This window comes from Podarcis pityusensis (genome assembly GCF_964106645.2).
Source record: "Podarcis pityusensis genome assembly, chromosome: 5".
Lineage (NCBI taxonomy): Eukaryota > Metazoa > Chordata > Lepidosauria > Squamata > Lacertidae > Podarcis > Podarcis pityusensis.
In genome coordinates, this window is record NC_138032.1 from 21,184,254 (window position 1) to 21,206,490 (window position 22,237).

The 22,237-nt window shown below is 44.6% G+C and overlaps 1 protein-coding gene across 8 annotated transcripts in view; it reads right to left on the reverse strand.

The window, feature by feature from the left end:
* Window positions 1–3,645: 3,645 nt before the first annotated feature.
* LEKR1 (leucine, glutamate and lysine rich 1) overlaps window positions 3,646–22,237 on the reverse strand; it is an 80,165-nt gene continuing 61,573 nt past the window's right edge. For all 8 annotated transcript variants that reach the window (XM_081007954.1, XM_081007956.1, XM_081007959.1 and 5 more), the window contains 2 exons: window positions 16,009–16,308; window positions 3,646–4,748 (listed from right to left, as the gene is read on the reverse strand). In XM_081007954.1, the coding sequence (XP_080864080.1) occupies window positions 4,350–4,748; window positions 16,009–16,308 (699 nt within the window). In that variant the 3' untranslated portion in view covers window positions 3,646–4,349. The remainder of the gene's footprint in view (window positions 4,749–16,008; window positions 16,309–22,237) is intronic.

The following is a 22,237-nucleotide window of genomic DNA, read 5'->3' on the forward strand; positions in this document are numbered from 1 at the left end:
GGCAATGCTGTCGGTTCACGCTGTGTCAGTCTCCTGCAGCGTGAGATGGAAGAAGCCATGCAGAGCTGCCCCCCCCAAAAAAATTTTTGCTGCCTGAAGACACAAAATGGCAGCCACCATTCCCCGCCTCACAAGCCAACCAAACTGATGGGTGAATCTTGCTTCAACGCAGAGGGACTGTGTCATGACAGAAGGGTCCTTTGGAGGGCACCGGGCAGGGCACACCCAGCAGTTTTCCTGCAAAGGAAAATGGCTGGGGAGGAGTGAGGGAGAACGGCAGGACGGAAGGCACCACTACTGCTGCTTCTCACAAGCCCCAGCTCCTGCCACCAGAGGCATCTTGCTCATTTGGTCCACTGGTAGGGCTGGCCCTGGCAGAAACACCCCCACCCCTAATCTTTCCTCATTCCGAGCTGGACTTTGCAGCCAACTGCAGCCAGCATTTTTGCATGTGTGAAACCATTTGTGCCAATAACGCAGCACGCTGTGATCTTCGGGCTGATGCAGTCCAGAACTAGGTGTCTTTGGATAGGCTGTGCCGTATTACTAACCCTTTGGGGTCAAGAGTTTTGGGAGCCTATGAAAAAAACATTCTGTCCTGCGATAGGCACAGAGCGTTCACTAGTAACGTTGGGCTTTCATTCTGAGACTTGTGTTAGCGTCAGTCATCGTCCCTTAAGGAATTATGTGAAATATTTTTAACTCCTTGGTCCTGCTTGCTCTGCATTAACTAGAAAACGAACCTTTAACGGATGCTTGCTTACTAGACTTAAAGCAGTGGCAAAACATCAAACAGCATGAGTTCCTGTGCACGTCTCTCTACTTTCTGTTCTAATAATCGGGGAAATTTTGTTTCTCCCCCACTGCATATTCTAGTTTAAATAACGGCGTAACTCTGTAATAACAGGATATTTGCTGCCTTGTGGGTACAAAAAGAACCTCCTTTTATTTATTGAGAACGCAGGTCATTTATTATCCTGGTGCTAGTAGAAATTCATGACAAACACAGGGTTCTGGGAGGCAAGATTGTAATAACTCAATATTTGTAACCCTATGTTTGCTCAGTGGACAGAAGAGTCTCTCTTGAGGGCTGGGCAGAGATAATGTAAAAGGGCAGTGCCTTGTTGGAGAGATTTTGTGTCTTGTGTATTATCGAGTTGTGATTCTGGCATTGCAGGAGGTTAGACTAAATGACCCTGTGGGTGCCTTCCAACTCTACAATTCTATGGCCCAGGGAGGAGTTCACAATATGACATTGGGGGCTCAGGGTGTCCATTGCACAAATTGTACCTCCAGCAGAGAAACCTTTTGCCAAAAAAAGAAAAAGCCCCTTGGCAGAGAGCTGTTGAAACAACCTCTTTAAAAGATGGCGGTGATTATTATAATGTGCTTCAGAAAATGATGGATGCTGTTGAAGACTGAGCATAAATGAATACTCATTATTATTATTTGCTTCTGGAGCGTGTGCAACATACTAGGTACTTATGGGAGGAATAAATACCTTCCAGTTGCTGTAATCAAGAGCACACATTAGCAAAACAACAAGGCTTGTTGAAAGAAAACAGAATTCTGAGTTGGTAGAGTGAACTACACCGCTTCAGACTGTAGGAGGCTGGGGGATTTAAAATAAATAAATTAACATTTCCAGGCCTAGCATGAGCCCAAGGCATCCCCAGTCAGATGCCAGGGCCTCAGGACCCAACTGTTGCCCAAGGCCCGCTGTTGCCCAGCCCAGCCCAAGCCCCCTCTCCACTCCGGCACCAGGCAATCCACCGGCACAAGCCTGGGAGCCACATTTCAGATTTACTACGATGTCCCTGATGTGGGCATTTGGTCAGATCCCTCTTGGAAGGCAGGTGGAAGGAACTGTGCTCATCAGCCTGTCACTGAAGCCACTGATTTCGGAACAGGCCCATCCTCTCACCCCTATAGCCCCCCACATGAAAAGCTCCCTGCAGCTGTATTTATTAAAAAGTACTCTTCCCATCCATTTGCTGCTGCCTTTCCTGTTCCACCACTGCTCTCCTCACTCCTCAGTCACCTTCCACAGAATCCCCATTGTCCTTCCCTCCAAGTTTACCAGGCAGAAGCAGCAGTGGGGGTCCCCCCTCTCCCCCCCTTACATCTAGCCCAGGGCTGGCAAGGCTCCAGGCAGCCACCATTTTATTTTCCTAAGACTGCTTCTGGGCCCACCGGTCTGCCCCAGGACTGGAATTGAAATATTTTTTAAAAAAATTGCAGGAGCGAGGTGCCACTTTAGGGATGGTTGGACTAACATAAAATGGCACCATCCGTGCAACTACCAAAGCAGGAAACGCCTAATTAAAAATCTCAAGAGAGCCTTTTGCTGAATCGGGCTTGCTTCTGAGTAAATATTGTGGAAGGATATTTATTGGCTATGCTAGGGAGACAGGAATTGATGTAAAATATAGCACTGTATTAAGCGCTAATTCCACCTGCTAATTGCAGGAAAGCATCGCCTCAGCCGTAGAAGCAGCTCCATGGAGAATTCTTTCATAAAACATGCACTTAGGATAATATGACATGGCTTCTTTGCCTCCATCATAACTAATTAAATCCACTTAGTCCAGCCTAGCGGGTCCGAAGATCAGACTGATAAAAGGTTCTTATATTTCTGTCTAGTTAGAAGCTAGCGTCTTCCTGCATGCCCTGGAATAAAATATCCATCCTAATATAAAATACCTTGCAATATTTTCTGCCTCCTCCAGACATGCCTTGTTTTTTTTCCTCTCATTCACTGGATCCATTAGCCACGATTCCAGCTTCTTTTAGCTTCGGTCTTCAGGTAAAAGCAGAAAGGAATTTAAAGGTAACAATTCCCGTTTCATTCCGGCCTGAGATGGCACAAACTTGTTAGTGAAATCTAACTGCACCGCTGAGCAGAGCACTTAAAAGATACGATAGTTACAGAGGGAGCCTTTTTATTTTATTTTTAAAATGTGCCTTTACTAAAAGGAACATTCCAGAATAAAACCATGCTCCTTGTAATATGCTATTCTGCTGTCAAACAGTTTGTGCCACAAACAGTACCAAATTTGAAAGTGTCTTTGCTTAGTGAATAATATAACTGGCCACATGAAGAAGAAAACATTGTGATAAAGCTGGTTCTGGCTGATAGGATTCTTCATGTTTAATAGAATCTAGGTTTGATGGGGGCATCTCTGTAGGACACATATGGTTGGTGCAGAGCAGTGGAGGCGTTGAAAATAAACACACACACACACACACACACACACTTATTTGCTTGTAAGATGAACTTTTGAAACTATTGCTTCTGCTGCTTCCTGACACTCACTTAGCAAAAACTTCCAACAATTTTGCTGTTATTATACAACTTATGGCTGTTCAGCTCATCGCTGAGTCACCGCCAACATCTTCAGGTGATTTGGCTTCCGCTCAGTGCGATGTTTTTAAAATTTTGTGGTAGTTTCCTTTGCCCCACAAGCAGTTTGTTTATTCCTCAGGCAAATATTCTGCTACCTCTCTTCATTCTGCAGTGCTTGGCTATTTGCACATCTAACCTCGAAGTCAGAATGAGAAATACTGGTCCTTTACAAATACTATTTGTTTGAACAGAGCAATTCCACCACAGTACAATCATGCAAAGTAGGACAAAACCAGAGGTTGTGAGGTGGGGGAAAATTTTGCATGTTTTTATTAACTTTTTAACAACAGAGGCACGCAGTGTGAAAAATACCACTTCAGGATAGTGTAGGTGTGAAATACTTTAATCAATTTACTATATCCTCTACACCTGTTGTAGAGAGGCCTCATTCTCATCGACGTGCTATATCTGAGTCTGCATCGTACCACTTCAGACTGAATACATATCCTGTACACACACAAATGTTTTAGCCCAGTCTTCTCCTTGCCACACTAGTTTTCTACATGCAGGGACAAGGCTAGGCTTGACACCCCTGACATCTACTTTGCTGTAGGGAAATATTTCCACCCTGCTCTTCAGTTTATCCTTTACGTGAAGCCCCATCTGCAGGCAGAAGCCCATACACAAGATTGCTACTTTAGTCAGAACCAGACCTAAGTCACCAGCATTTACTAAGCAAAATGCCGATTCATGATTTCAGTATACAACATAAACATGTGTGAGATTAAAAACCACTGCTTAGCTTAATTTGATGTTGCTTGTATATAAAACAACACTCAGCGTTAGAAACATGCTAATTGCCCGACAGTAAAATCTGGTATTTTCCCCTGTGGGCCACACTGAGGTGGCCTAATGACCTATGCCACTGTTTTTTTTTCCCTGACTCTTCTCGATAAAAGAGAAAGAGAGAGAGAGAGAGAGCGCGCGCGCAGCCCTTGACTCATCACAGCTCACTCATCTGTCTTTTTAGAACTGCTGTGATTCTCTTCCTGGATTCATCTAGAGATGTTTTTCTACTTGGGGACTGCAGCGCAGGCAGAGCAGGCAAGCTTGCGTTCATGCCGCTTTTGTACCTATTCGAGAGTGGTGCTTTAGTGGCTCTTGAAATCCCACAGTGTCCCGAGAATGTTATTCCTTTCCCACAGTTTGGGCTCCTCTGCCTGTGATTGCTGACCAATGCAGCGGAGGTTAGGCTGCCCTGACTGAGAGAACACTGTGACAATTGGAAGTTTCCACCGAGTTTCTTTAGCTCCACGACTTGTTCTTTGGCTTGAGCCAAGGCTTCGGTGAGCTCATACCGTTCCTCACACTCCCTGCGCACTGTGTCCTGGAGAAGAGCATTCTGCGAGCATAAAGAAAGACATATTTCATAAGGCATTTGTCAGGGAAGACAAAAAGGAAAGGTATAAATATTGCGTGCTTTCTTCTTAAAACGTAGAGGACTCAAGGAACAGAGTGCACAGGCGACTACGCATTATGTGCTGAAACGCTTGAAAACAGATAAGCAACGTATTCATGTCAGTAAAAGTATTGGCTGCCGCGTTCTTCTGCCTTGGGTGTGGTGACAGAACATCTGTGCCTGGGATGCAGAGAGGTACTTTAGAGTTCAGATGCGCTCAGGGCTCTCTAAAACTGTCTTTCCTTTGAACAGTGCAGAGTGCCATGACGCATCACAAACTGCTTTTGAAACTCACCTCAGCTTCAAAAGATGTTTGCTTTTTTGGAAATGCTTGCTCCACTTGGTTCTTTGGCTAGACACAAAACTGTCCCTGGATACAACTTGATTAAAATACTATATACCACTGTTCATTTTTAAAAATACCAAATATACAAAAAAACCACATAGTCAAAAGGTAACTTAGGCAAGAAGAACCTGCTGCACAAATATAAGATTGGGGGGGGGGCGGACCTGGCTTTCCAGTAGTACATGTGGAAAGGATCTAGGGGTCTTAGTAGACCATAAACATAACAGGAGTCAACACTGTGATGCAGTAGCAAAAAAGCTAATGCTATTCTAACCGATGTATAGTGTCCCAATCAAGGGAAAGACAACAATTTTATTTATATGCCACCCATCTGAATGGGTTGCCTCAGCCCCTCTGAGTGGCTCCCAACAAAATACTTAAAATTCAATAAAACATCAAACATTAAAAGCTTCTCTATACAGGGCTGCCTTCAGATGTCTTCTAAAAATCAAATAGTTGTTTATTTCCTTGGCATCTGATGGGAGGGCGTTCCACAGGGTGGATGCCACTACCAAGAAGGCCCTCTGTCTGGTTCCCTGTACCTCCAGAAGGCCCTCAGAGCTAGACATCAGTGTCCGGGGTGAACGGTGGGGTTGGAGGCGGTCCTTCAGGTATACAGGACTGAGGCTGTTTAGGGCTTTAAAGGTTAATACCAACACTTTGAATTGTGCTCAGAAATGTACTGAGAGCAAATGCACCAGTGTTATATGGTCCTTGGCAGAATCCTTTGTATGCGAGTTGTGATATTGTTGAGTGTGAGTAGTTTATGTTTGAGTGGCTGGTCGATAAGACAAAATGTATGAGGCAGTGAAAGGTTCTGGTGGCCGTGTGGACTGCTGAGTGAGATTGGCAAGTTGCATGAATGTGTGCTATATTGCTTGAATAATCTTCATTATGCTGCCTTCTTAATGCTCTCTGGTTTTATCTATATGGATATTCTTTGTACATTTGTTCTCTTGTGTAAATTATTTGACATGGTTTTTATTGTACAGTGGTACCTTGGTTTAAGAACAGCTTAGTTTATGAACAACCTGGATTAAGAATGCTGCAAACCCGAAAGTAGGTGTTTTGATTTGTGAACTTTGCCTTGGAATAAAAACACGTTCCGCTTCCTGTTGAGTGTGTTCCATTTTTAAATTGAGTCCCCCGCTGCTATGGGAAAGCATGCCTTGTTTTAAGAATGCTTTGGTTTAAGAAAGGACTTACGGAATAGATCAAGTTCATAAACCAAGGTACCATTGTACTTATTATGTGTGTGTATATGTTTGTGTGTGTCATTCATACACACTCTCTCTCTAAATTGTCTGTAAATTAAATAAACAAAAAATAAACAAGACAAATTATGTCTATACCATTCATAATTTTATAAATCTGCCTTGAGTTGTCCATTTTATTTTCAACCACTTTTCTCAACAGAATTGCGGTTAAGGTTAAATGAGAAAAGGATGATAATGGTAGAGGAAAATATCCACAATGATACTAGATATTCAAGCTGCATTTAAGTTAATAAATGGAGCAAAACCCTTTTTCCTGAGTTATAGTGCGTAACCCAGCATTAAGAATTATACTGTGCAAGCCAAATTGAACTGAATGTCAGTTGGATGCCTTTTCCAGCAACTGTATAGCACTTAGATTTGCTGACAACAGAACTGCAAAGGCCATATATCCGCGCCCCCCCCCCCCAGGAAGATCACATGGTTCAGAAATTTCTTTGGCGATGTCTATGTGCCTCAAGCCCTTGGAAGGAGTGAGTTGGAATTTTTTTAACACACACGTCTACCTTCACCTTCATTGCAGCAAGACCGCTCATCTTTAAATGGATCCAAGGATGTGGCTTCTGTCCGATGCCTGGACGTGGGCTAGGACCATGCCATGACCCCTATGGGGACCCCTTGGGGTGCCCCCATTTGATGTAAGTTATAGGGCTCCTCTTATTGGTGGTTTACTCTTAGCTGGACTCCCTGCAGACAGGTGGGAGTCGAAATACAGCCTGGCATCACCCAGTGCCTAAGCCAAATCACTCACATCTGTAACCAATAAAATTGTGGCCTATTTGAACCCATAAGCCAAAATACTTGTGTACATGTGTTTATTATCTACTAGGGAAATGTGGGTCATGGGGCCTTGGCATGCAATAACCACTGAGAATTAAGGGCTGGAAAAGTGTTAGATGGTTTTGCATTTTATAAAGAATTAAAAGCAAACAAACCCCAACAGAGTCAAGGACATTGTGAAGGATCTGATTCTAAATTATGAGCTCAGTCTGATTTCATTAGCAGTCCTATTTCAATCTGAATCTGAATGAGGTCTTATTTTAGTATGAATCCAAAATAAGACCTTGTTGAGAGAGACGAAATCACATCAAGCAATTTAAAAATATTTAAAAGCAAAGGTGGTACTAAAATATTTAAAGGTGATATATTCACTCTTTCATCAATACCCCAAAATTGACTGGCTCCCACCCTGCAAGCAAGGTCAAGAAAGTTTGGGGCAAGAAATAAAACTTAACAGCCTCTGGTTACAAATGTCTATTTGAATGGCTCAACTTTTCCACCTTTCAGTGGGAGACGGGGGCATATGGTACAGTCTCAGAGATAAACATATTTATTTTAGTGGCAGAGTTTTATGATGACCTAAAAAACTACCCAAACTCACATGGTTCAGTACCATATGGCCTAGTTGTATCTGTTTATGTTTGCTCTCAATTTGATATTGTATTTAGCAAAATTTTGGTGTGTTTTTTTAAAGAGATGTGAATCAAGGACTTGCTCTCTTATTGACTGCAGAACATCATTAGGATGGTGTGATGGGATGATGAGCTGCTTGTGCGTAAAATCGTATCCCCTCAGAGTTTGTTCAAGTCCACAAACCTCTGTCTGTGACGGAGCCCCTCAGACATGGCTCCTCTAGTCACTAGCAGATTCTGACAGTGGTTGCTTTCGGAATCGCTTCCAACATAAAAGCTCCTTAACGGAAACACGTCTTCTGGACTCTCTGCGTGACAGTTTCCGGCGAGGAGTGGGTGTCCCTACAGGAGGTCCTGAAACCTCCCCACTGTTTTCGCTGGAAGTGTCTCTGAGCCATCCCTCCAGCTCACTTTCCCTCAGCTCACCTCCTCTCCCCCTACTGGTTCCCTCTTCAGCTGCTGAGTCTCTCCCAACCTGTGTGAGCCCTTTCACCTCCCTTCCTTCCGATGGCAGTTCCCTGACATCCACCTCCCCTCCAGGGCCCCCTTCACCCCCTCTCGCCCCCTCCTCTACGGGCGGTGAGGAGGCAAAACCCCGGAATGAACTTCCTTCATCTTCCGATGTCTCGAACACTTCTCTCCACCTGTTGCGGTTCCTGGTCTCGAAGTACTCCTCCTCCTCAGAGTCCATCTCCCCTTCCCCTTCCGAGTCCGGGAATCCTTCCAACTCCTCCTCCTCATCGGTGGTCCCAAAGTATTCCCTCCGGAACCTCTCCACAGGCTGAGGTTTCCTTGGGAACCTTTGATGGAACGTTTCTATCAATACCTCGTCATTGATATCTTCTGCCATTACCCAAGTGTTTTCTGACTCCGGTTCTCCTTCCCACGCTACCAAATACTCCACCTGATCCCCCTTCCACCTGGCGTCGAGGATTTCTGCCACATGGCTGCTGCATTCTCTTTCTTCTATGACCGGTCCCCAAGTGGCCATCCCTTCTCGTCCCCCCTCATACGGTGACAGTAACGACCTGTGAAATACTGGGTGTAGTTTCATGTGGTTGGGTAACCGGAGCCTGAAAGCCACTGGGTTGACCTGTTGAATGACCTCAAAGGGACCCAATCTCCTGGGTCTTAATTTCTTACAACCTCCTTTGAACGGCAACCCTTGGGTTGACAGCCACACCCTATCTCCCACCCTTATGGTTTCACCTTCCCTTCGGTTCTTGTCTGCCTGCCTCTTGTATTCTTCCTTCACCCTTTCTAAGTTGAGTTGGAGCTGACGATGGATTGCTTCCATTTCTTCTACAAAATGCTCGGCTGCCGGGACGCTCCATCTCTCCCCTTCTCCCCCTGGGAAAGCCCTGGGATGACACCCATAATTAGCCAAGAAGGGGCTCATCCCTGTGGACACATTCTCGGCATTGTTGTAGGCAAATTCCGCCAGCGCCAACTTTTCTACCCAGTCATTCTCTCTGTCATTGACATAACACCTCAGGTATTGCTGGAGGACACTGTTTGCTCTTTCCGTCTGCCCGTTGGTTTCAGGGTGCCGGGCAGTCGAAAAGTTGACCTCCACCTGCAGTAAGCTCATGAGCTTCCTCCAGAACCTGGAAGTAAATTGTTTTCCTCGGTCTGAGACCACCCTCAATGGCACCCCGTGCAACCTAAAAATGTGTTCTACAAATAACTTCGCTGTCTCTTCCGCCGTGACTGCATGCGAGCAGGCTACAAAGTGGCACATCTTTGTTAGTAGGTCTACCACCACCATGATGGCTGTTTTCCCCTTGGACTTCGGCAGATCAGTCATAAAATCTATCGACACTGCCTCCCAAGGTCGTTCTGGGGTTGGTAAGGGTTCTAATAGCCCCGCCGGCGCCCGCCTCTCCCCTTTGGCTCGCTGGCATTGCTCGCACCCTCTTACATACTCCCGTACATCTTCCCTCACCTTAGGCCACCAAAATTCCCTGGTGACCAACCACATGGTTTTGTGTTGTCCAAAATGCCCCGCCGTGGGGCTGTCGTGCAACTGCTTGAGTACCCTCCCCCTTAAGTCTCCTTCAGGGATATACAGTGCCCCTTTGTAATACAAAGCTCCATTTCTTTCCTCGAAACCCCCTGGTTCCTCTCCCGCACCCCTAAGACCTCTGAGCTTATTCTGGGCGTATTCATCATTCTCTGTTTCCTCTACCAGTTCTCTTTGTCCCACCAATGCCGCCCCACACACCCAGCGGTCCTCTGGAATGACATGTCTCTCTTTGGGTGCTCCCTCCCCCTCCAAATATTCAGGTTTGCGTGAGAGAGCGTCCGCCCTAATGTTCTCTGGGCCTGGCACGTAACAAATCTCAAAGTTAAATTTGGAGAACTCCTGGGCCCATCTCACTTGCCGTTGGTTGAGCACTCGTGCCGTCCTCCAATACTCTAGGTTCTTGTGGTCAGTGCACACTTGCACCTTATGTTGTGCGCCAATTAGCAGGTGCCTCCATCTCCGGAACGCCTCATGAATGGCTAGTAGTTCTCGGTCATACACCGTGTAGTTCCTCTCGGATTTGTTCAGCTTTCGCGAAAAAAAGGCACACGGTCTCCACTCTGACTCCTCCTTCCCTGGCTGCAGAAGCACCGCCCCAATCGCTCTGTCTGATGCGTCAGTTTCCACTCTCATCGGTTTTTGCAAATCCACATGCAGGAGTTGTTGTTCCGAGGCGAAGGCCCTTTTTAGTTCCTCAAATGCTCGCTCCGCCTCCTCAGTCCAAACGAACTTCTTCTTACTGCTGAGACAGTCCGTAATGGGCGCCGTCAGGTGGGCAAAGTTTCGGATGAACTTACGATAGAAGTTCCCAAATCCTAGGAACCTCTGCACATCCTTCCTTGTTTTGGGTGTTTTCCATTCCAGCACCGCCTGGACCTTGCCGGGATCCATGGCCAATCCCTTGTCTGACAGGCGATACCCCAGGAATTCCACCTCCTTGGTATGAAACTGACACTTCTCCAGTTTCACCCACAGCTGGTTGGCTTGCAGCCTGCTCAACACTTCTCTGACGTCTCTCACATGCTGCTCCTCATTCTCAGAATACACCAACACGTCGTCTAAGAAGGCCACACAATTCTTGTAAAGCAAAGGCCCCAGGACGTGGTTCATAAACGATTGAAAGCACGCGGAGCCTCCTTGTAGGCCGAAGGGCATAACGAGATATTCAAATGCCCCTAAAGGGGTGAACATGGTGGTTTTCCATTCATCCCCCTTCCTTATTCGTATCAGGTTGTACGCCCCCCTTAGGTCCAGCTTTGTGAAAATCTTTCCCTTCCGCACCCTTGTCAAAATGTCGTCAATCCTGGGCATAGGGAAGGCCACTGGTTCAGACACTGCGTTCAAGGCCCTGAAGTCACACACCAGCCTCGGCTTGTCCGTGTTTTTTTTATCCACAAAAAACACTGGGCTGCCCCCCACCGCCCTGGACTCTCTGATGAACCCTCTCTTCAGGTTCTTGTCAATGAACTCCCTTAGCTCCTGCATCTCTCTGTCTGACATGGCGTACAGCTTGCCTACAGGGAGCTGTGCCCCAGGGAGTAAATTGATTTGACAGTCAAAGGGTCTATGCGGGGGTAGTTGGTCAGCTTCCCTTTCGCTGAAGACGTCGCAGAGATCTGCGTATTGTCGTGGTACCTTCACGTTCTCCGTTACTTCAGTCCCTGCTAGGGTGGCTTGGGCCCCTGCCAAACCCTTTCCCTCTTTGCAGTGTTCTAAGCAATGTGCTGAACCAAAAGAAACCACTCTCTGATGCCAGCCCACCAGCGGATCATGTAACGCTAGCCAGCTCATCCCCAATATAATGGGAGCTCCTCCCAAGGTGGCCACATTAAACGCTATCAGTTCGGTGTGCCTTGCCACCTTCATTATCATTGGGACGGTGTGCAAGCTGACTTCTCCTCCCAACAGCTCCCTGCCATCGATCGTGGTCACCTGCAGGGGGTTGCTTAAAGGGATCGTCTGTATCTGGTGTTCAGCTGCAAACTCTTTGCTCATGAAATTGCAGGAGCTGCCTGAGTCCAACAGCGCCTTTATCTTTAGAGGGTGTCCGTTTGGCAGCTCTAGCGCCACTTCTATCACTAGGGCGGGTTTAGGAGGTTCTGGCGTGGGCACTTTCACTGCTCTTTGGCCTGGCTGCTGTGCCCCGACGGTGGCAGCCAGGCGTTGGCTTTTACTTGCTCCGGTATTTCTTTCTCTCTTCCCTCCACAGCTCCCACCATCCCTTGCCATTCCTTCCTCTGGGGGCAGACTCTGGCAAAGTGACCTGGCTGTTGGCAGAGATAGCATTTCCGGGCGCCTTTTCCCTCCTTCTTTCCCCCTTCACTGGGCTTTGAAACTGCGCGCGCGCGCGCTGTTCCGATTTCCATCGGCTCTGCCGGCGGGAAAGTTGGCTCTGGAATGTCTGGAATGCGGAACTCCTTCCAACGTTCCCCCTTCCCTTCCCGCCTCTCCAATGCTCTCGCCTCCTGGCGCGCTCCTATGGTCAGCGCAGATTTGGTCAGCTGGTCCATAGAATCCACCCTGGGGCCCCGGGAAAGTTCGTCTTTCACAGCCGAAGAAAGCCCTTCTTCAAATAGCATTTGAATGGGTTCCGCCGATAAGTCCCACCCCAATCTGTGAACCAGCATGGTGAACTCAGTCCAGTACTCACGGACAGATCGGCTCCCCTGTTTGCAAGCCATTAACTGTCTGCGCACCACTCCCTGTTCAATATCACTGGAAAACATCAGATCCATGGCGCGAAAGAACTTCATCGTGTCCTTTAGGACGTCACTATTCGCTGCCATCAGGGGTCTAACCCAGTCTCTCGCCCCCTTTTCAAGATGCCCAATCACGAAAGCCACTCGTGATTCCTCGTCAGGGAATTCATCAAACTGCAGATTGAGGGCATATTGCATCTCTGTCCGAAAACCATGATAGTCTTTGGGCTCCCCCCCAAACTTCTGCACCAATCCTGGTACCTTTCTGGCGAGCTGGGTGGCTTTCCCCTTTTTGTCTGCATCCTGAGCCCTCCTCTCCTCAAGCCTCGCCGTCTGCAGCGCTAGCTGGACCTCCAACACCCGGTACCTTTCTTCCAGGCTTGGACCCGCTCCAGCTCCTGCTTCTCCGGTTCCGGCTGGGTTGCTCATGATGCCTTCTCCTGCACAAGCTGCTTTCAAAGACTGTCGGAATGCTGTGATGGGATGATGAGCTGCTTGTGCGTAAAATCGTATCCCCTCAGAGTTTGTTCAAGTCCACAAACCTCTGTCTGTGACGGAGCCCCTCAGACATGGCTCCTCTAGTCACTAGCAGATTCCGACAGTGGTTGCTTTCGGAATCGCTTCCAACATAAAAGCTCCTTAACGGAAACACGTCTTCTGGACTCTCTGCGTGACAGTTTCCGGCGAGGAGTGGGTGTCCCTACAGGAGGTCCTGAAACCTCCCCACTGTTTTCGCTGGAAGTGTCTCTGAGCCATCCCTCCAGCTCACTTTCCCTCAGCTCACCTCCTCTCCCCCTACTGGTTCCCTCTTCAGCTGCTGAGTCTCTCCCAACCTGTGTGAGCCCTTTCACCTCCCTTCCTTCCGATGGCAGTTCCCTGACAGATGGTCTACACCATTAACAGTTATACAGAAGAGGAAATTTCAGCAGGTGTAGCTTGCACCTGTCTACCTTCGTTCTAATGCCACACAAAGGGAAATATTTGGACTGTGGAGATTTAGCAAAACATGCCATCATTTTACCAAAACAAAAGGACAAAACCTAACCCTCATGCTTGCATCTCTTTCCCCTAGGACAAGGAGGATGAAACTGTGGTCCTCCAGTTGTTGTTGGACTACAACTCCCATCCTGGCTGGCCATTGGCCATCCTAGCTGGGGCTGATGGGAGTTGGAGTCCAACAACATCTGTAGGGCCACAGGTTTCCCATACCTGATTTTTGTTTCTATCCATTGATCAGTACTGTGGCAGAGGATCTCACTACAGTCCCTATCTGAATTGCCCCTTTGCATCCATGCTGGCTATTCATGTTTTAGAAAAGGGCTTATTCACATAAGGGCTAAAGACATTAATATTGTCTTGTTTGGCCCTTAGGTTGCCTTATCTGCAGTACCCTTTCCAAAATATGGCATGAATTTGTAGAAAGGGATGTAATCACCCTGAGATGGCCTATGTCCCTGCATAGGCTTATCTTGCCTGATCTCAGATGGCTGCCATTTTCTGAACTCTTTTTGATTTTGGTGTTTGGCTTCTCAAATGTTTCATACTCTCAGGAATCTGAGCTATTTAAATCTTTTTTAAAGAAACCTCCCAGTTCTTAGCCTCTTTTTGGGTGTATTAGTGTTTTGATTTTTCCACTGTTTAATTATTTTATTATAAGCTACCTTGGGCATTTTTAAAAACCGAAAACTGGGGTACAAATTACTTTTAATAAGTAATCCAATCAGTTGTCACAAGGAAAATTAGCACGTCCCATTTGGATTGATAATTTTTGACATCTGGCTCGTAATTCCTACACGCAGCTGAGTCTTTGGGGTTTATTCTATTTTGGCATATTCTATTTCGGAATGTCTTGTTCTGGCCTATGTACTACTATTCCTCCTATATTTTGCAAGATTCAAGGTCACTACCACAGTCTGACTGAACTTGACAGCTACATTTCACAGGGCACTTTTATTGTGTCTGGGGCGCTTTGTCTGCTGCTAGCAGAGAACTCCCTGGAGACTTCAAAAGGATATGTGCTCTTTGTTGGAAGAGAAGCGGGAGCAGGGAGAAATGTGGACACAGCTTCTGTTGAGGGTCATGCACAGAGTGGGACAACCTTGGTCAATCTGCGGCCCTGACACTGCTACCACAAAGGATGCCTTCACCCTGGGGCCAGACTACACTCATTCAGGAATGATGTTGCCATGCATTTTCCTGCATCATTGTTGCTGTTTCTACGGGCTGATAAAATTCCATGAATATGTCCCAAGAGAAAGGTTTCCTTAGATCCTCATACTCTTGGGCTTGGTTCAATTCCCTATATTCCTGGTTGTATCTTGCAAACCAGACATGCTCGAGGGATGAGTTCACACACAATGGTTCATCACTTGATGGCAGCAACACTCAAATGTGTGAAAGTCACTGCAGCTCAAATGCTACACAAAGATGTACCTCTTCCAAAAATTTTGTTTCGTCTGACATGACACTTATCAGTGGAGCCAGTTCTGATCAGACAGCTATGGGTGCTTTCAAGTGATGAGCAATGATAACTTTTTGCATGTTGCTCTGAACATATGAAAGTCAGCAGCATTGTGCAGTGTCCCTGCTCTAGACTTCCCTGTGCCTGACTGTCTGCAAAGAACTTGGTTGGCATCCATCTGTCTTGGGAGATAATGGAGGAGTGCGCCTTTGTGGGTGAAAACAAACTGTTGGAAGGTTACAGTGTCTGCTGTGGCTGTAGAGACCAATATGGGAGAGACATGTTTTGTTGTAGCTAGGGCAGATGAAGGCATCCGGTTGTGCTGCTAGAGATGCACCATGGTATTTCTTCTCTCTGCGCTCCTCCCAGCAAATAACTTATGCATGTACTATGGTATACATGTAGGGCTTTCTGGGAAAGCGGGTTTCTTAAGTATTGGAGGACGCGGAGAGAACCCTACTACACTGATGCAGACAGTGAAATGAGCATGTAGAATTTGGGAGCTAGGTCAGTATGTGCAACCCCACAACCCTCTTCCACATGTTCAACATAATGGGCTTAACAATCCTAATGCAACAAACCACTGTTTGTTCAACCAGGAACAAGCTCTGTGCCTGATGATCCCTCCATCTCTTCCATTGTGTCTTAACTGAACACTTCCTTATTTCTTAACACAGTTTCCCATGATGTCCAAACCGGGAAACTGTGTTTTGAAAGATCCCTACATACCAGGACATCAAAACGCAAGTTGATCTTGGTTAGATATTCTAGTTTTTGGCTCTGATGTCATGGATGACCATGTACACATTAAGCAACCAGGAAGGTGCACAAGAGAGGAGGAAAAGGTTGGGAAAGAAAACCTGTGCAGATTCATGGCTTGCTCCCTAGTTTGTTGGACTAGGATGGTTAGGTCTCAACCAAGACAAGGCATGTAAAGGACTTAAGAGATGAGACATTCAATTGTGAACCCTGGTTGAATTCATACCTCCTCTTGAACCTGATTCATTTTCTGAATCAACTGCGTTTGCTCTTGAGTCAGTTTTTCCAGCTCATAAGTTTTCTTCTTTATTTCTTCTCTCATGTCTTCTGTCACTGAATGATGGGCGCTCTGTTCCTCCTGCAGCTGGAGCTCAAGCACGGCAACTTGTTTTTTTAAACTTTGCCATTCCTCCTCTCTCTCTCGGTGCTTCTCTGTAAGCTTGATCTGGGCTTCACAGAGCTTCTTTTCAAGGGTGCCCACTTCCATCTTCAGGCTATTCGTGGCACTTGATATCAATGCAGGTATCTGAAAGACAAATAATGACATTCATTGGTTTGCAAGGCGTGATGGCAAGGCACCCCTTTGGTTAAACACATTTTCAGTAGGGTTAAGTGAGGTTTCAAAAGACGGAGAAAGATGTGAAATCATCACTTCATAAATCAGCAGTGCTAACAATAATTCAGATAAAATGTGTAGCCCTTTTTTCTTTAAAAAGGGGTGGGTTTTTCCAGTTTATTGTGGACTTGATGCTTGCACATTTTACACTGTGGACCCACACAATATTGTCCTCCTTAAAATGCCATTAAGTATTATTTTCCCATTTAATCAGGATTTACCTTTTCAGGGGGGGAAAACTAGATGTTGAAAGGAAAAGCAGAATGGCATATCTGGTTTAAAGTGGGGGCACGGGACAGCATCTTGATGAGGATAATGTTTTGTGGAAGATGCAAAAAATGTGCATTATTATTATTATTATTATTATTATTGCCTCACCTTTTTCCTAATGGGACTCAAGATAAAGATAAAAACAAGAATTGCAAAAAACATAGAAAATAATAATAATTAAAAACAATTAAACCATGACAGAATTAAAACTATATACATATATAATATCTGTTTAAATCCAAGTCCACGATAAACAGCTGTGTGGGCATGCTTGTTCTTTATGTAAGTGTATTACTGCACTAGGACAAGAGAGAGAGCAAACTGCACTAGTTCAAGGACAGATCACAAATGAATGAACAAGGAATATTTATTATGTTGTATATTTTATTCATTAATTTACTTTGCTTTCCAATAAACGAATAAAATAAATGGCGAAGAACTAAAAAGATCCATAAATAATGTAGCAGAAAAGTTTTAAGTATCCAGAAGTCAGCACTGAGATAGAAAGTTTTGCTCATAGAAAGCCTTGCAGAACAAGCAAACAAACAAACAAACAAACAAGCCTTTGTGACATGTCTGAAGACTCTGTATGAAGTGGGGATGTTAGCTGCTGGATTTTCTCAGGGAGGCAATTCCATAACGGAGCCTGTCCAATGAAAAGGCCCTGTTCCCGGTGACTGCCAATCTGATCTTAACAAATGACAAGCTCTGCAAAACCGATACTGCTTCTCAAATCCAGAAATTCTGAGGTGATCCTTGCCAAGTGAGCTGCAGTGCTGCACAAAGGCATGGCGGGGGCTGTGAGAGAAGACAGTGCCTGTTCCCCTCTACAGAGGTGGCTGCCAATGGCTTCTCAACTTCCTTTACTTTTCTGGTCTTACTTGGGGTTGCTGTATTTCAAAAAATGAAAATTCAGACACAAAAGTTGTTGAGGGTTGGGTTTTTGGGGCAAAGTTGCTATATATGCTCAGGTTTCCCTGGACGTTTTTACCAATTTCTGCAAATTCCGCCCAGACGCTATTTCTGATGGGTGAATCCCGGCTATGACCGGGAAATTCTGGACATATGGCAGCCCTAATCCTATCTTCTTCCCAGCCAGCTTCTCTTTCATTGAAGAGGAAATGTCCTTTTTTGAGGGTGGCGGGTGTAGAAGGAAGAAACTCCTAGCCACCTTGCATACAAAAGGTAAGACACACCTCTTTCTCACAAAAATGTGAAGAATTTGCTTTCCCCCACCTCCAGCCAACTGGATTAGGGGGAGAGTTCATTCCCTCTCCAAAACATAAAAATCACTGGGAAGATACTTGGGTCCAGCACTATTGGAGATGGAACCTGGAACTTTCTGCATATTCTCCTCTATTGAACATTGATCACTTCCCCCTTCCCGGCCCCAAATATGATCTTTATGCATTTTCAAAACAGGAGAAGCCAGAGCAATAAAATAAAAATTGGGTTAGGAATTTTGGGCTTATACCAAAATGTAACACTGCATTAGATTGATTGCACATTCTTTTATCATTTGATAATCAGAATTTACTTCAAGCACATAGACATGTGAGAATTACCCTGTTTACATGATCAGTTTTCCTGGGACAGCCACCATAGAAGTCACTTTGGACTCTTCGAAGTATCAGCCTCAAGGGGCAGAGCTCAAGAAGTAAAATGAATGGAAAGAGGGTTCATTTCTTTTCTGAAGTGGGATAAATGTGTTTAGAGACAAGTTTCTGGAAGCACACGGAGAAGATCTTCACAAAGGACTTGGAGCACCAGGGCCCGAACCTTCAGGGGAGCCTGCGCCCTCGGACCCTCAAGGACCGGAGAACAAGGTACCACCCCAGCAAGAATAACCAGATTTATTCAGGATGTCTCTGCAGCTTCTGAGCTGGAATATAAATGGCTGCAACAGTCCGGAGAAAAGGAGAAAAATCTTTCACATTTTAAAAAAGGAACAATTGGACATTATTTGTTTACAAGAAACACATGTGACTAGGCTCCACAGAAAAGTGTTAATAAATAAAAGACTCGGCCAGGAATTTATATCTTCTGACACAGTTAAAAAGAGAGGCGTAGTGATTTATGCAAAAGAGAGCCTTTCACCTAAATTTCTGTTTAAAGATGAAAATGGAAGAATTTTGGCAATAGAAATACAACATCAAGGAGAAAAAATTTTGATATTAGGAATTTATGCCCCAAATGAAGGAAAATCGGATTTTTATAAGAAGTTGCATGAGACTATGCTGGATTATCTGGATTACAACAACATCATCATGATGGGAGACATGAATGGAGTCGTATCAACCAATATGGATAAGTCACAGAATCAAAATGTTACTAAAGAGGGAAGACTACCAAAGACCTTTTTTGAAATGACTGACAATATGGACTGGATTGATATTTGGAGAGTGAGAAACCCTCTGGGAAGAGAAGGAACATTCTTCTCTGAAGCCCAACTGACTTGGACAAGAATCGACCAAATATGGATAACTAGAAGTCTGGCACCTAAGATTAGAAAGGTGGAAATCTGCCCAAAGACATGCTCCGACCACAACGCACTGAGAATGGACATGACACTGATCCCAACCGGCTCCTTTAGATGGAAGATGAATGATGGCCTGTTTAGAGACCAAGAGATTGTAAAGAAGGCCCAAAAAACTCTAAAGGACTATTTTGAGGTTAATATGAACACCAGGGTGGAAAAAAGAACTATATGGGACGCAAGCAAGGCCGTGATGAGAGGGTTCCTGATACAACAGAACACCATAAAGAAAAGATCACAGAATGAAAGGAAGGACAAAATTTTGGAAAGAATTAAAGAGCTAGAGAAGAAGTTAAGATCTAACCCAAAGTCCCAGCCGATTCTACGAGAAATTAAACTTTATCAAGCACAATATTCTAAATTGATAAACCAGGAAATAGAATGGAAGATTAAAATAATGAAGCAAAAAACTTTTGAATCGGCTAACAAATGTGGAAAACTGCTAGCTTGGCAGTTGAAGAAGAGACAAAAACTAAATACGGTAACAAACCTAGAGATTGAAGGAAGAAGCATCCAGAACCCTGGAGAGATCAGAAAGTGTTTTCAGAAATATTTTAAAAAGTTATATACTCAAGGGCCACAAGATGAAATTGAGATTAAACAATTCTTGGAGAAAAATGGATTAGCAAAGCTGTCAGAAGAAAACAAAACAATTTTGAATGGTAAAATAACACGACAAGAGATTGAGCAGGCCATCCAGAACATGAAACAGGGCAAATCGCCAGGGCCAGATGGGCTGACCTCCATCTACTATAAGACATTGAAAGACTACCTGATACAACCATTGTTGGAGGTCAGCAATGAAATTATGGAGGGGAAGAGGGCGCCGGAATCATGGAAAGAAGCTTTTATCACATTGATACCAAAATCGGAAAGTGAAAAGACACAACTAAAGAACTACCGTCCCATTTCCCTTTTAAATGTGGATTACAAAATATTTGCAGATGTCTTGGCACGTAGATTCAAGAAAGTTCTAAATGAAGTAATTCATAAAGACCAGGCAGGCTTTCTCCCAGGTAGACATATGTATGCTAATACAAGGAACATTATAGATATACTGGAACTTTTGCAAACAAACATAAACACTAAAGCAGTTTTAATCTTTATAGACGCGGAGAAGGCCTTTGACAACATATCCTGGAAATTCATGAAAGGGAATTTAAAAGAAATGGGAGTGGGACGGGGGTTTGAGAATGGGATTGAGGCAATATACTCAGAACAAAAGGCTAAACTGATAGTTAATAATGTGGTTACAGAAGAGTTCAAAATTGAAAAAGGTACACGACAAGGCTGCCCGATTTCCCCACTACTATTTATCTCGGTTCTGGAAGTGCTCCTGAATATGATTAGAGGGGATCGGCTGGTGGAAGGGATCCAGGTCGGAGCGAAACAATATAAACTTAAAGCGTTTGCAGATGACCTAGTTCTGACATTACAGGAGCCGGAATCTAGTACGAAAAGAGTATTACAACTGATTCAAAACTTTGGTCGAGTGGCGGGATTTAAATTAAATAAACAAAAAACCAAGGTATTGGGGGAAAATTTGACAGATACTGAGTCGGAACGGTTTCAGAGGGAGACAGAGTTAACGGTGGTCAAGAAAGTGAAATACCTAGGGGTAAACATAACAGCAAAAAATCTGAGTTTATTTAAAGATAACTATGAAAAATGCTGGTTAGAAATTAAGAGAGACTTGGATAGTTGGTCAAGATTAAAACTTTCTTTGTTAGGCCGAATAGCTGCCATCAAGATGAATGTATTGCCAAAAATGTTATTTTTGTTTCAGACACTACAGATTGTAGACAAGACAGAGTGTTTCCGGAAGTGGCAGAAAGATATTTCCAAATTTGTCTGGCAGGGCAAAAAGCCCAGAATTAAGTTTAAGATATTAACGGATGCGAAAGAAAGAGGGGGCTTTGCCCTGCCAGACCTAAAGCTGTATTACGAAGCGGCAGCTTTCTGCTGGCTAAAAGATTGGCTACTTCTTGAAGATACGGATGTATTAGATTTAGAAGGTTTTAATAATGCATTTGGATGGCATGCATATTTATGGTATGACAAGGTTAAGACAAACAAGGCCTTTAAGAACCATATTGTCAGGAAAGCAGTATTTAATGTCTGGATAAGATACAAAGACTTATTGGAGAATAAAACTCCGAGGTGGCTGTCACCCCTAGAGGCTAAGGCCCGAAAAAGAGCCAATATGGAGGCCAATTGGCCAAAATATTGGGAGATATTAGAAAGAGATGGTAACAATTGGAAATTGCAGAGTTTAGAGAAAATGAAAGATAAAGTGCGAGACTGGTTACACTATGCTCAGATTAAAGAAGTATTTAAAAATGACAAAAAGTTAGGATTCCAGGTGGAGAAGTCAAAGTTGGAAACTGAACTGTTAGAACCTAAGACTAAAGTACTTTCAAAGATGTATAATTTGTTGCTGAAATGGAACACACAAGACGAAATGGTCAAATCGGTAATGATAAAATGGGCACAGGATATTGGGCATAATATTATGTTTGAAGACTGGGAAAGGTTATGGACCTCTGGGCTGAACTTCACTGCATGTAATGCTTTGAAGGAAAATGTAATGAAAATGATATATAGATGGTACATGACCCCAGTCAAATTGGCCAAAATATACCATTCGTCTGACAATAAATGTTGGAAATGTAAGGAAAATGAAGGAACTTTTTTTCACCTCTGGTGGACTTGCCCGAGAGTGAAGGCCTTTTGGGAGATGATATATAATGAGTTAAAAAAGGTGTTTAGGTACACCTTTACTAAGAAACCGGAGGCCTTCCTCTTGGGCATTGTCGGCCAGAGTGTGTTAAAGAAGGACAGAACATTTTTCATGTATGCAACAACGGCAGCAAGGATACTGATTGCTAAGAACTGGAAAACTCAAAATCTACCTACGCTGGAAGAATGGCAGATGCAGCTGATGGACTATATGCAATTAGCTGAGATGACCGGCAGAATTCGAGACTTGGGAGAAGAGAGGATGGAAGAAGACTGGAAGAAATTTAAGACTTA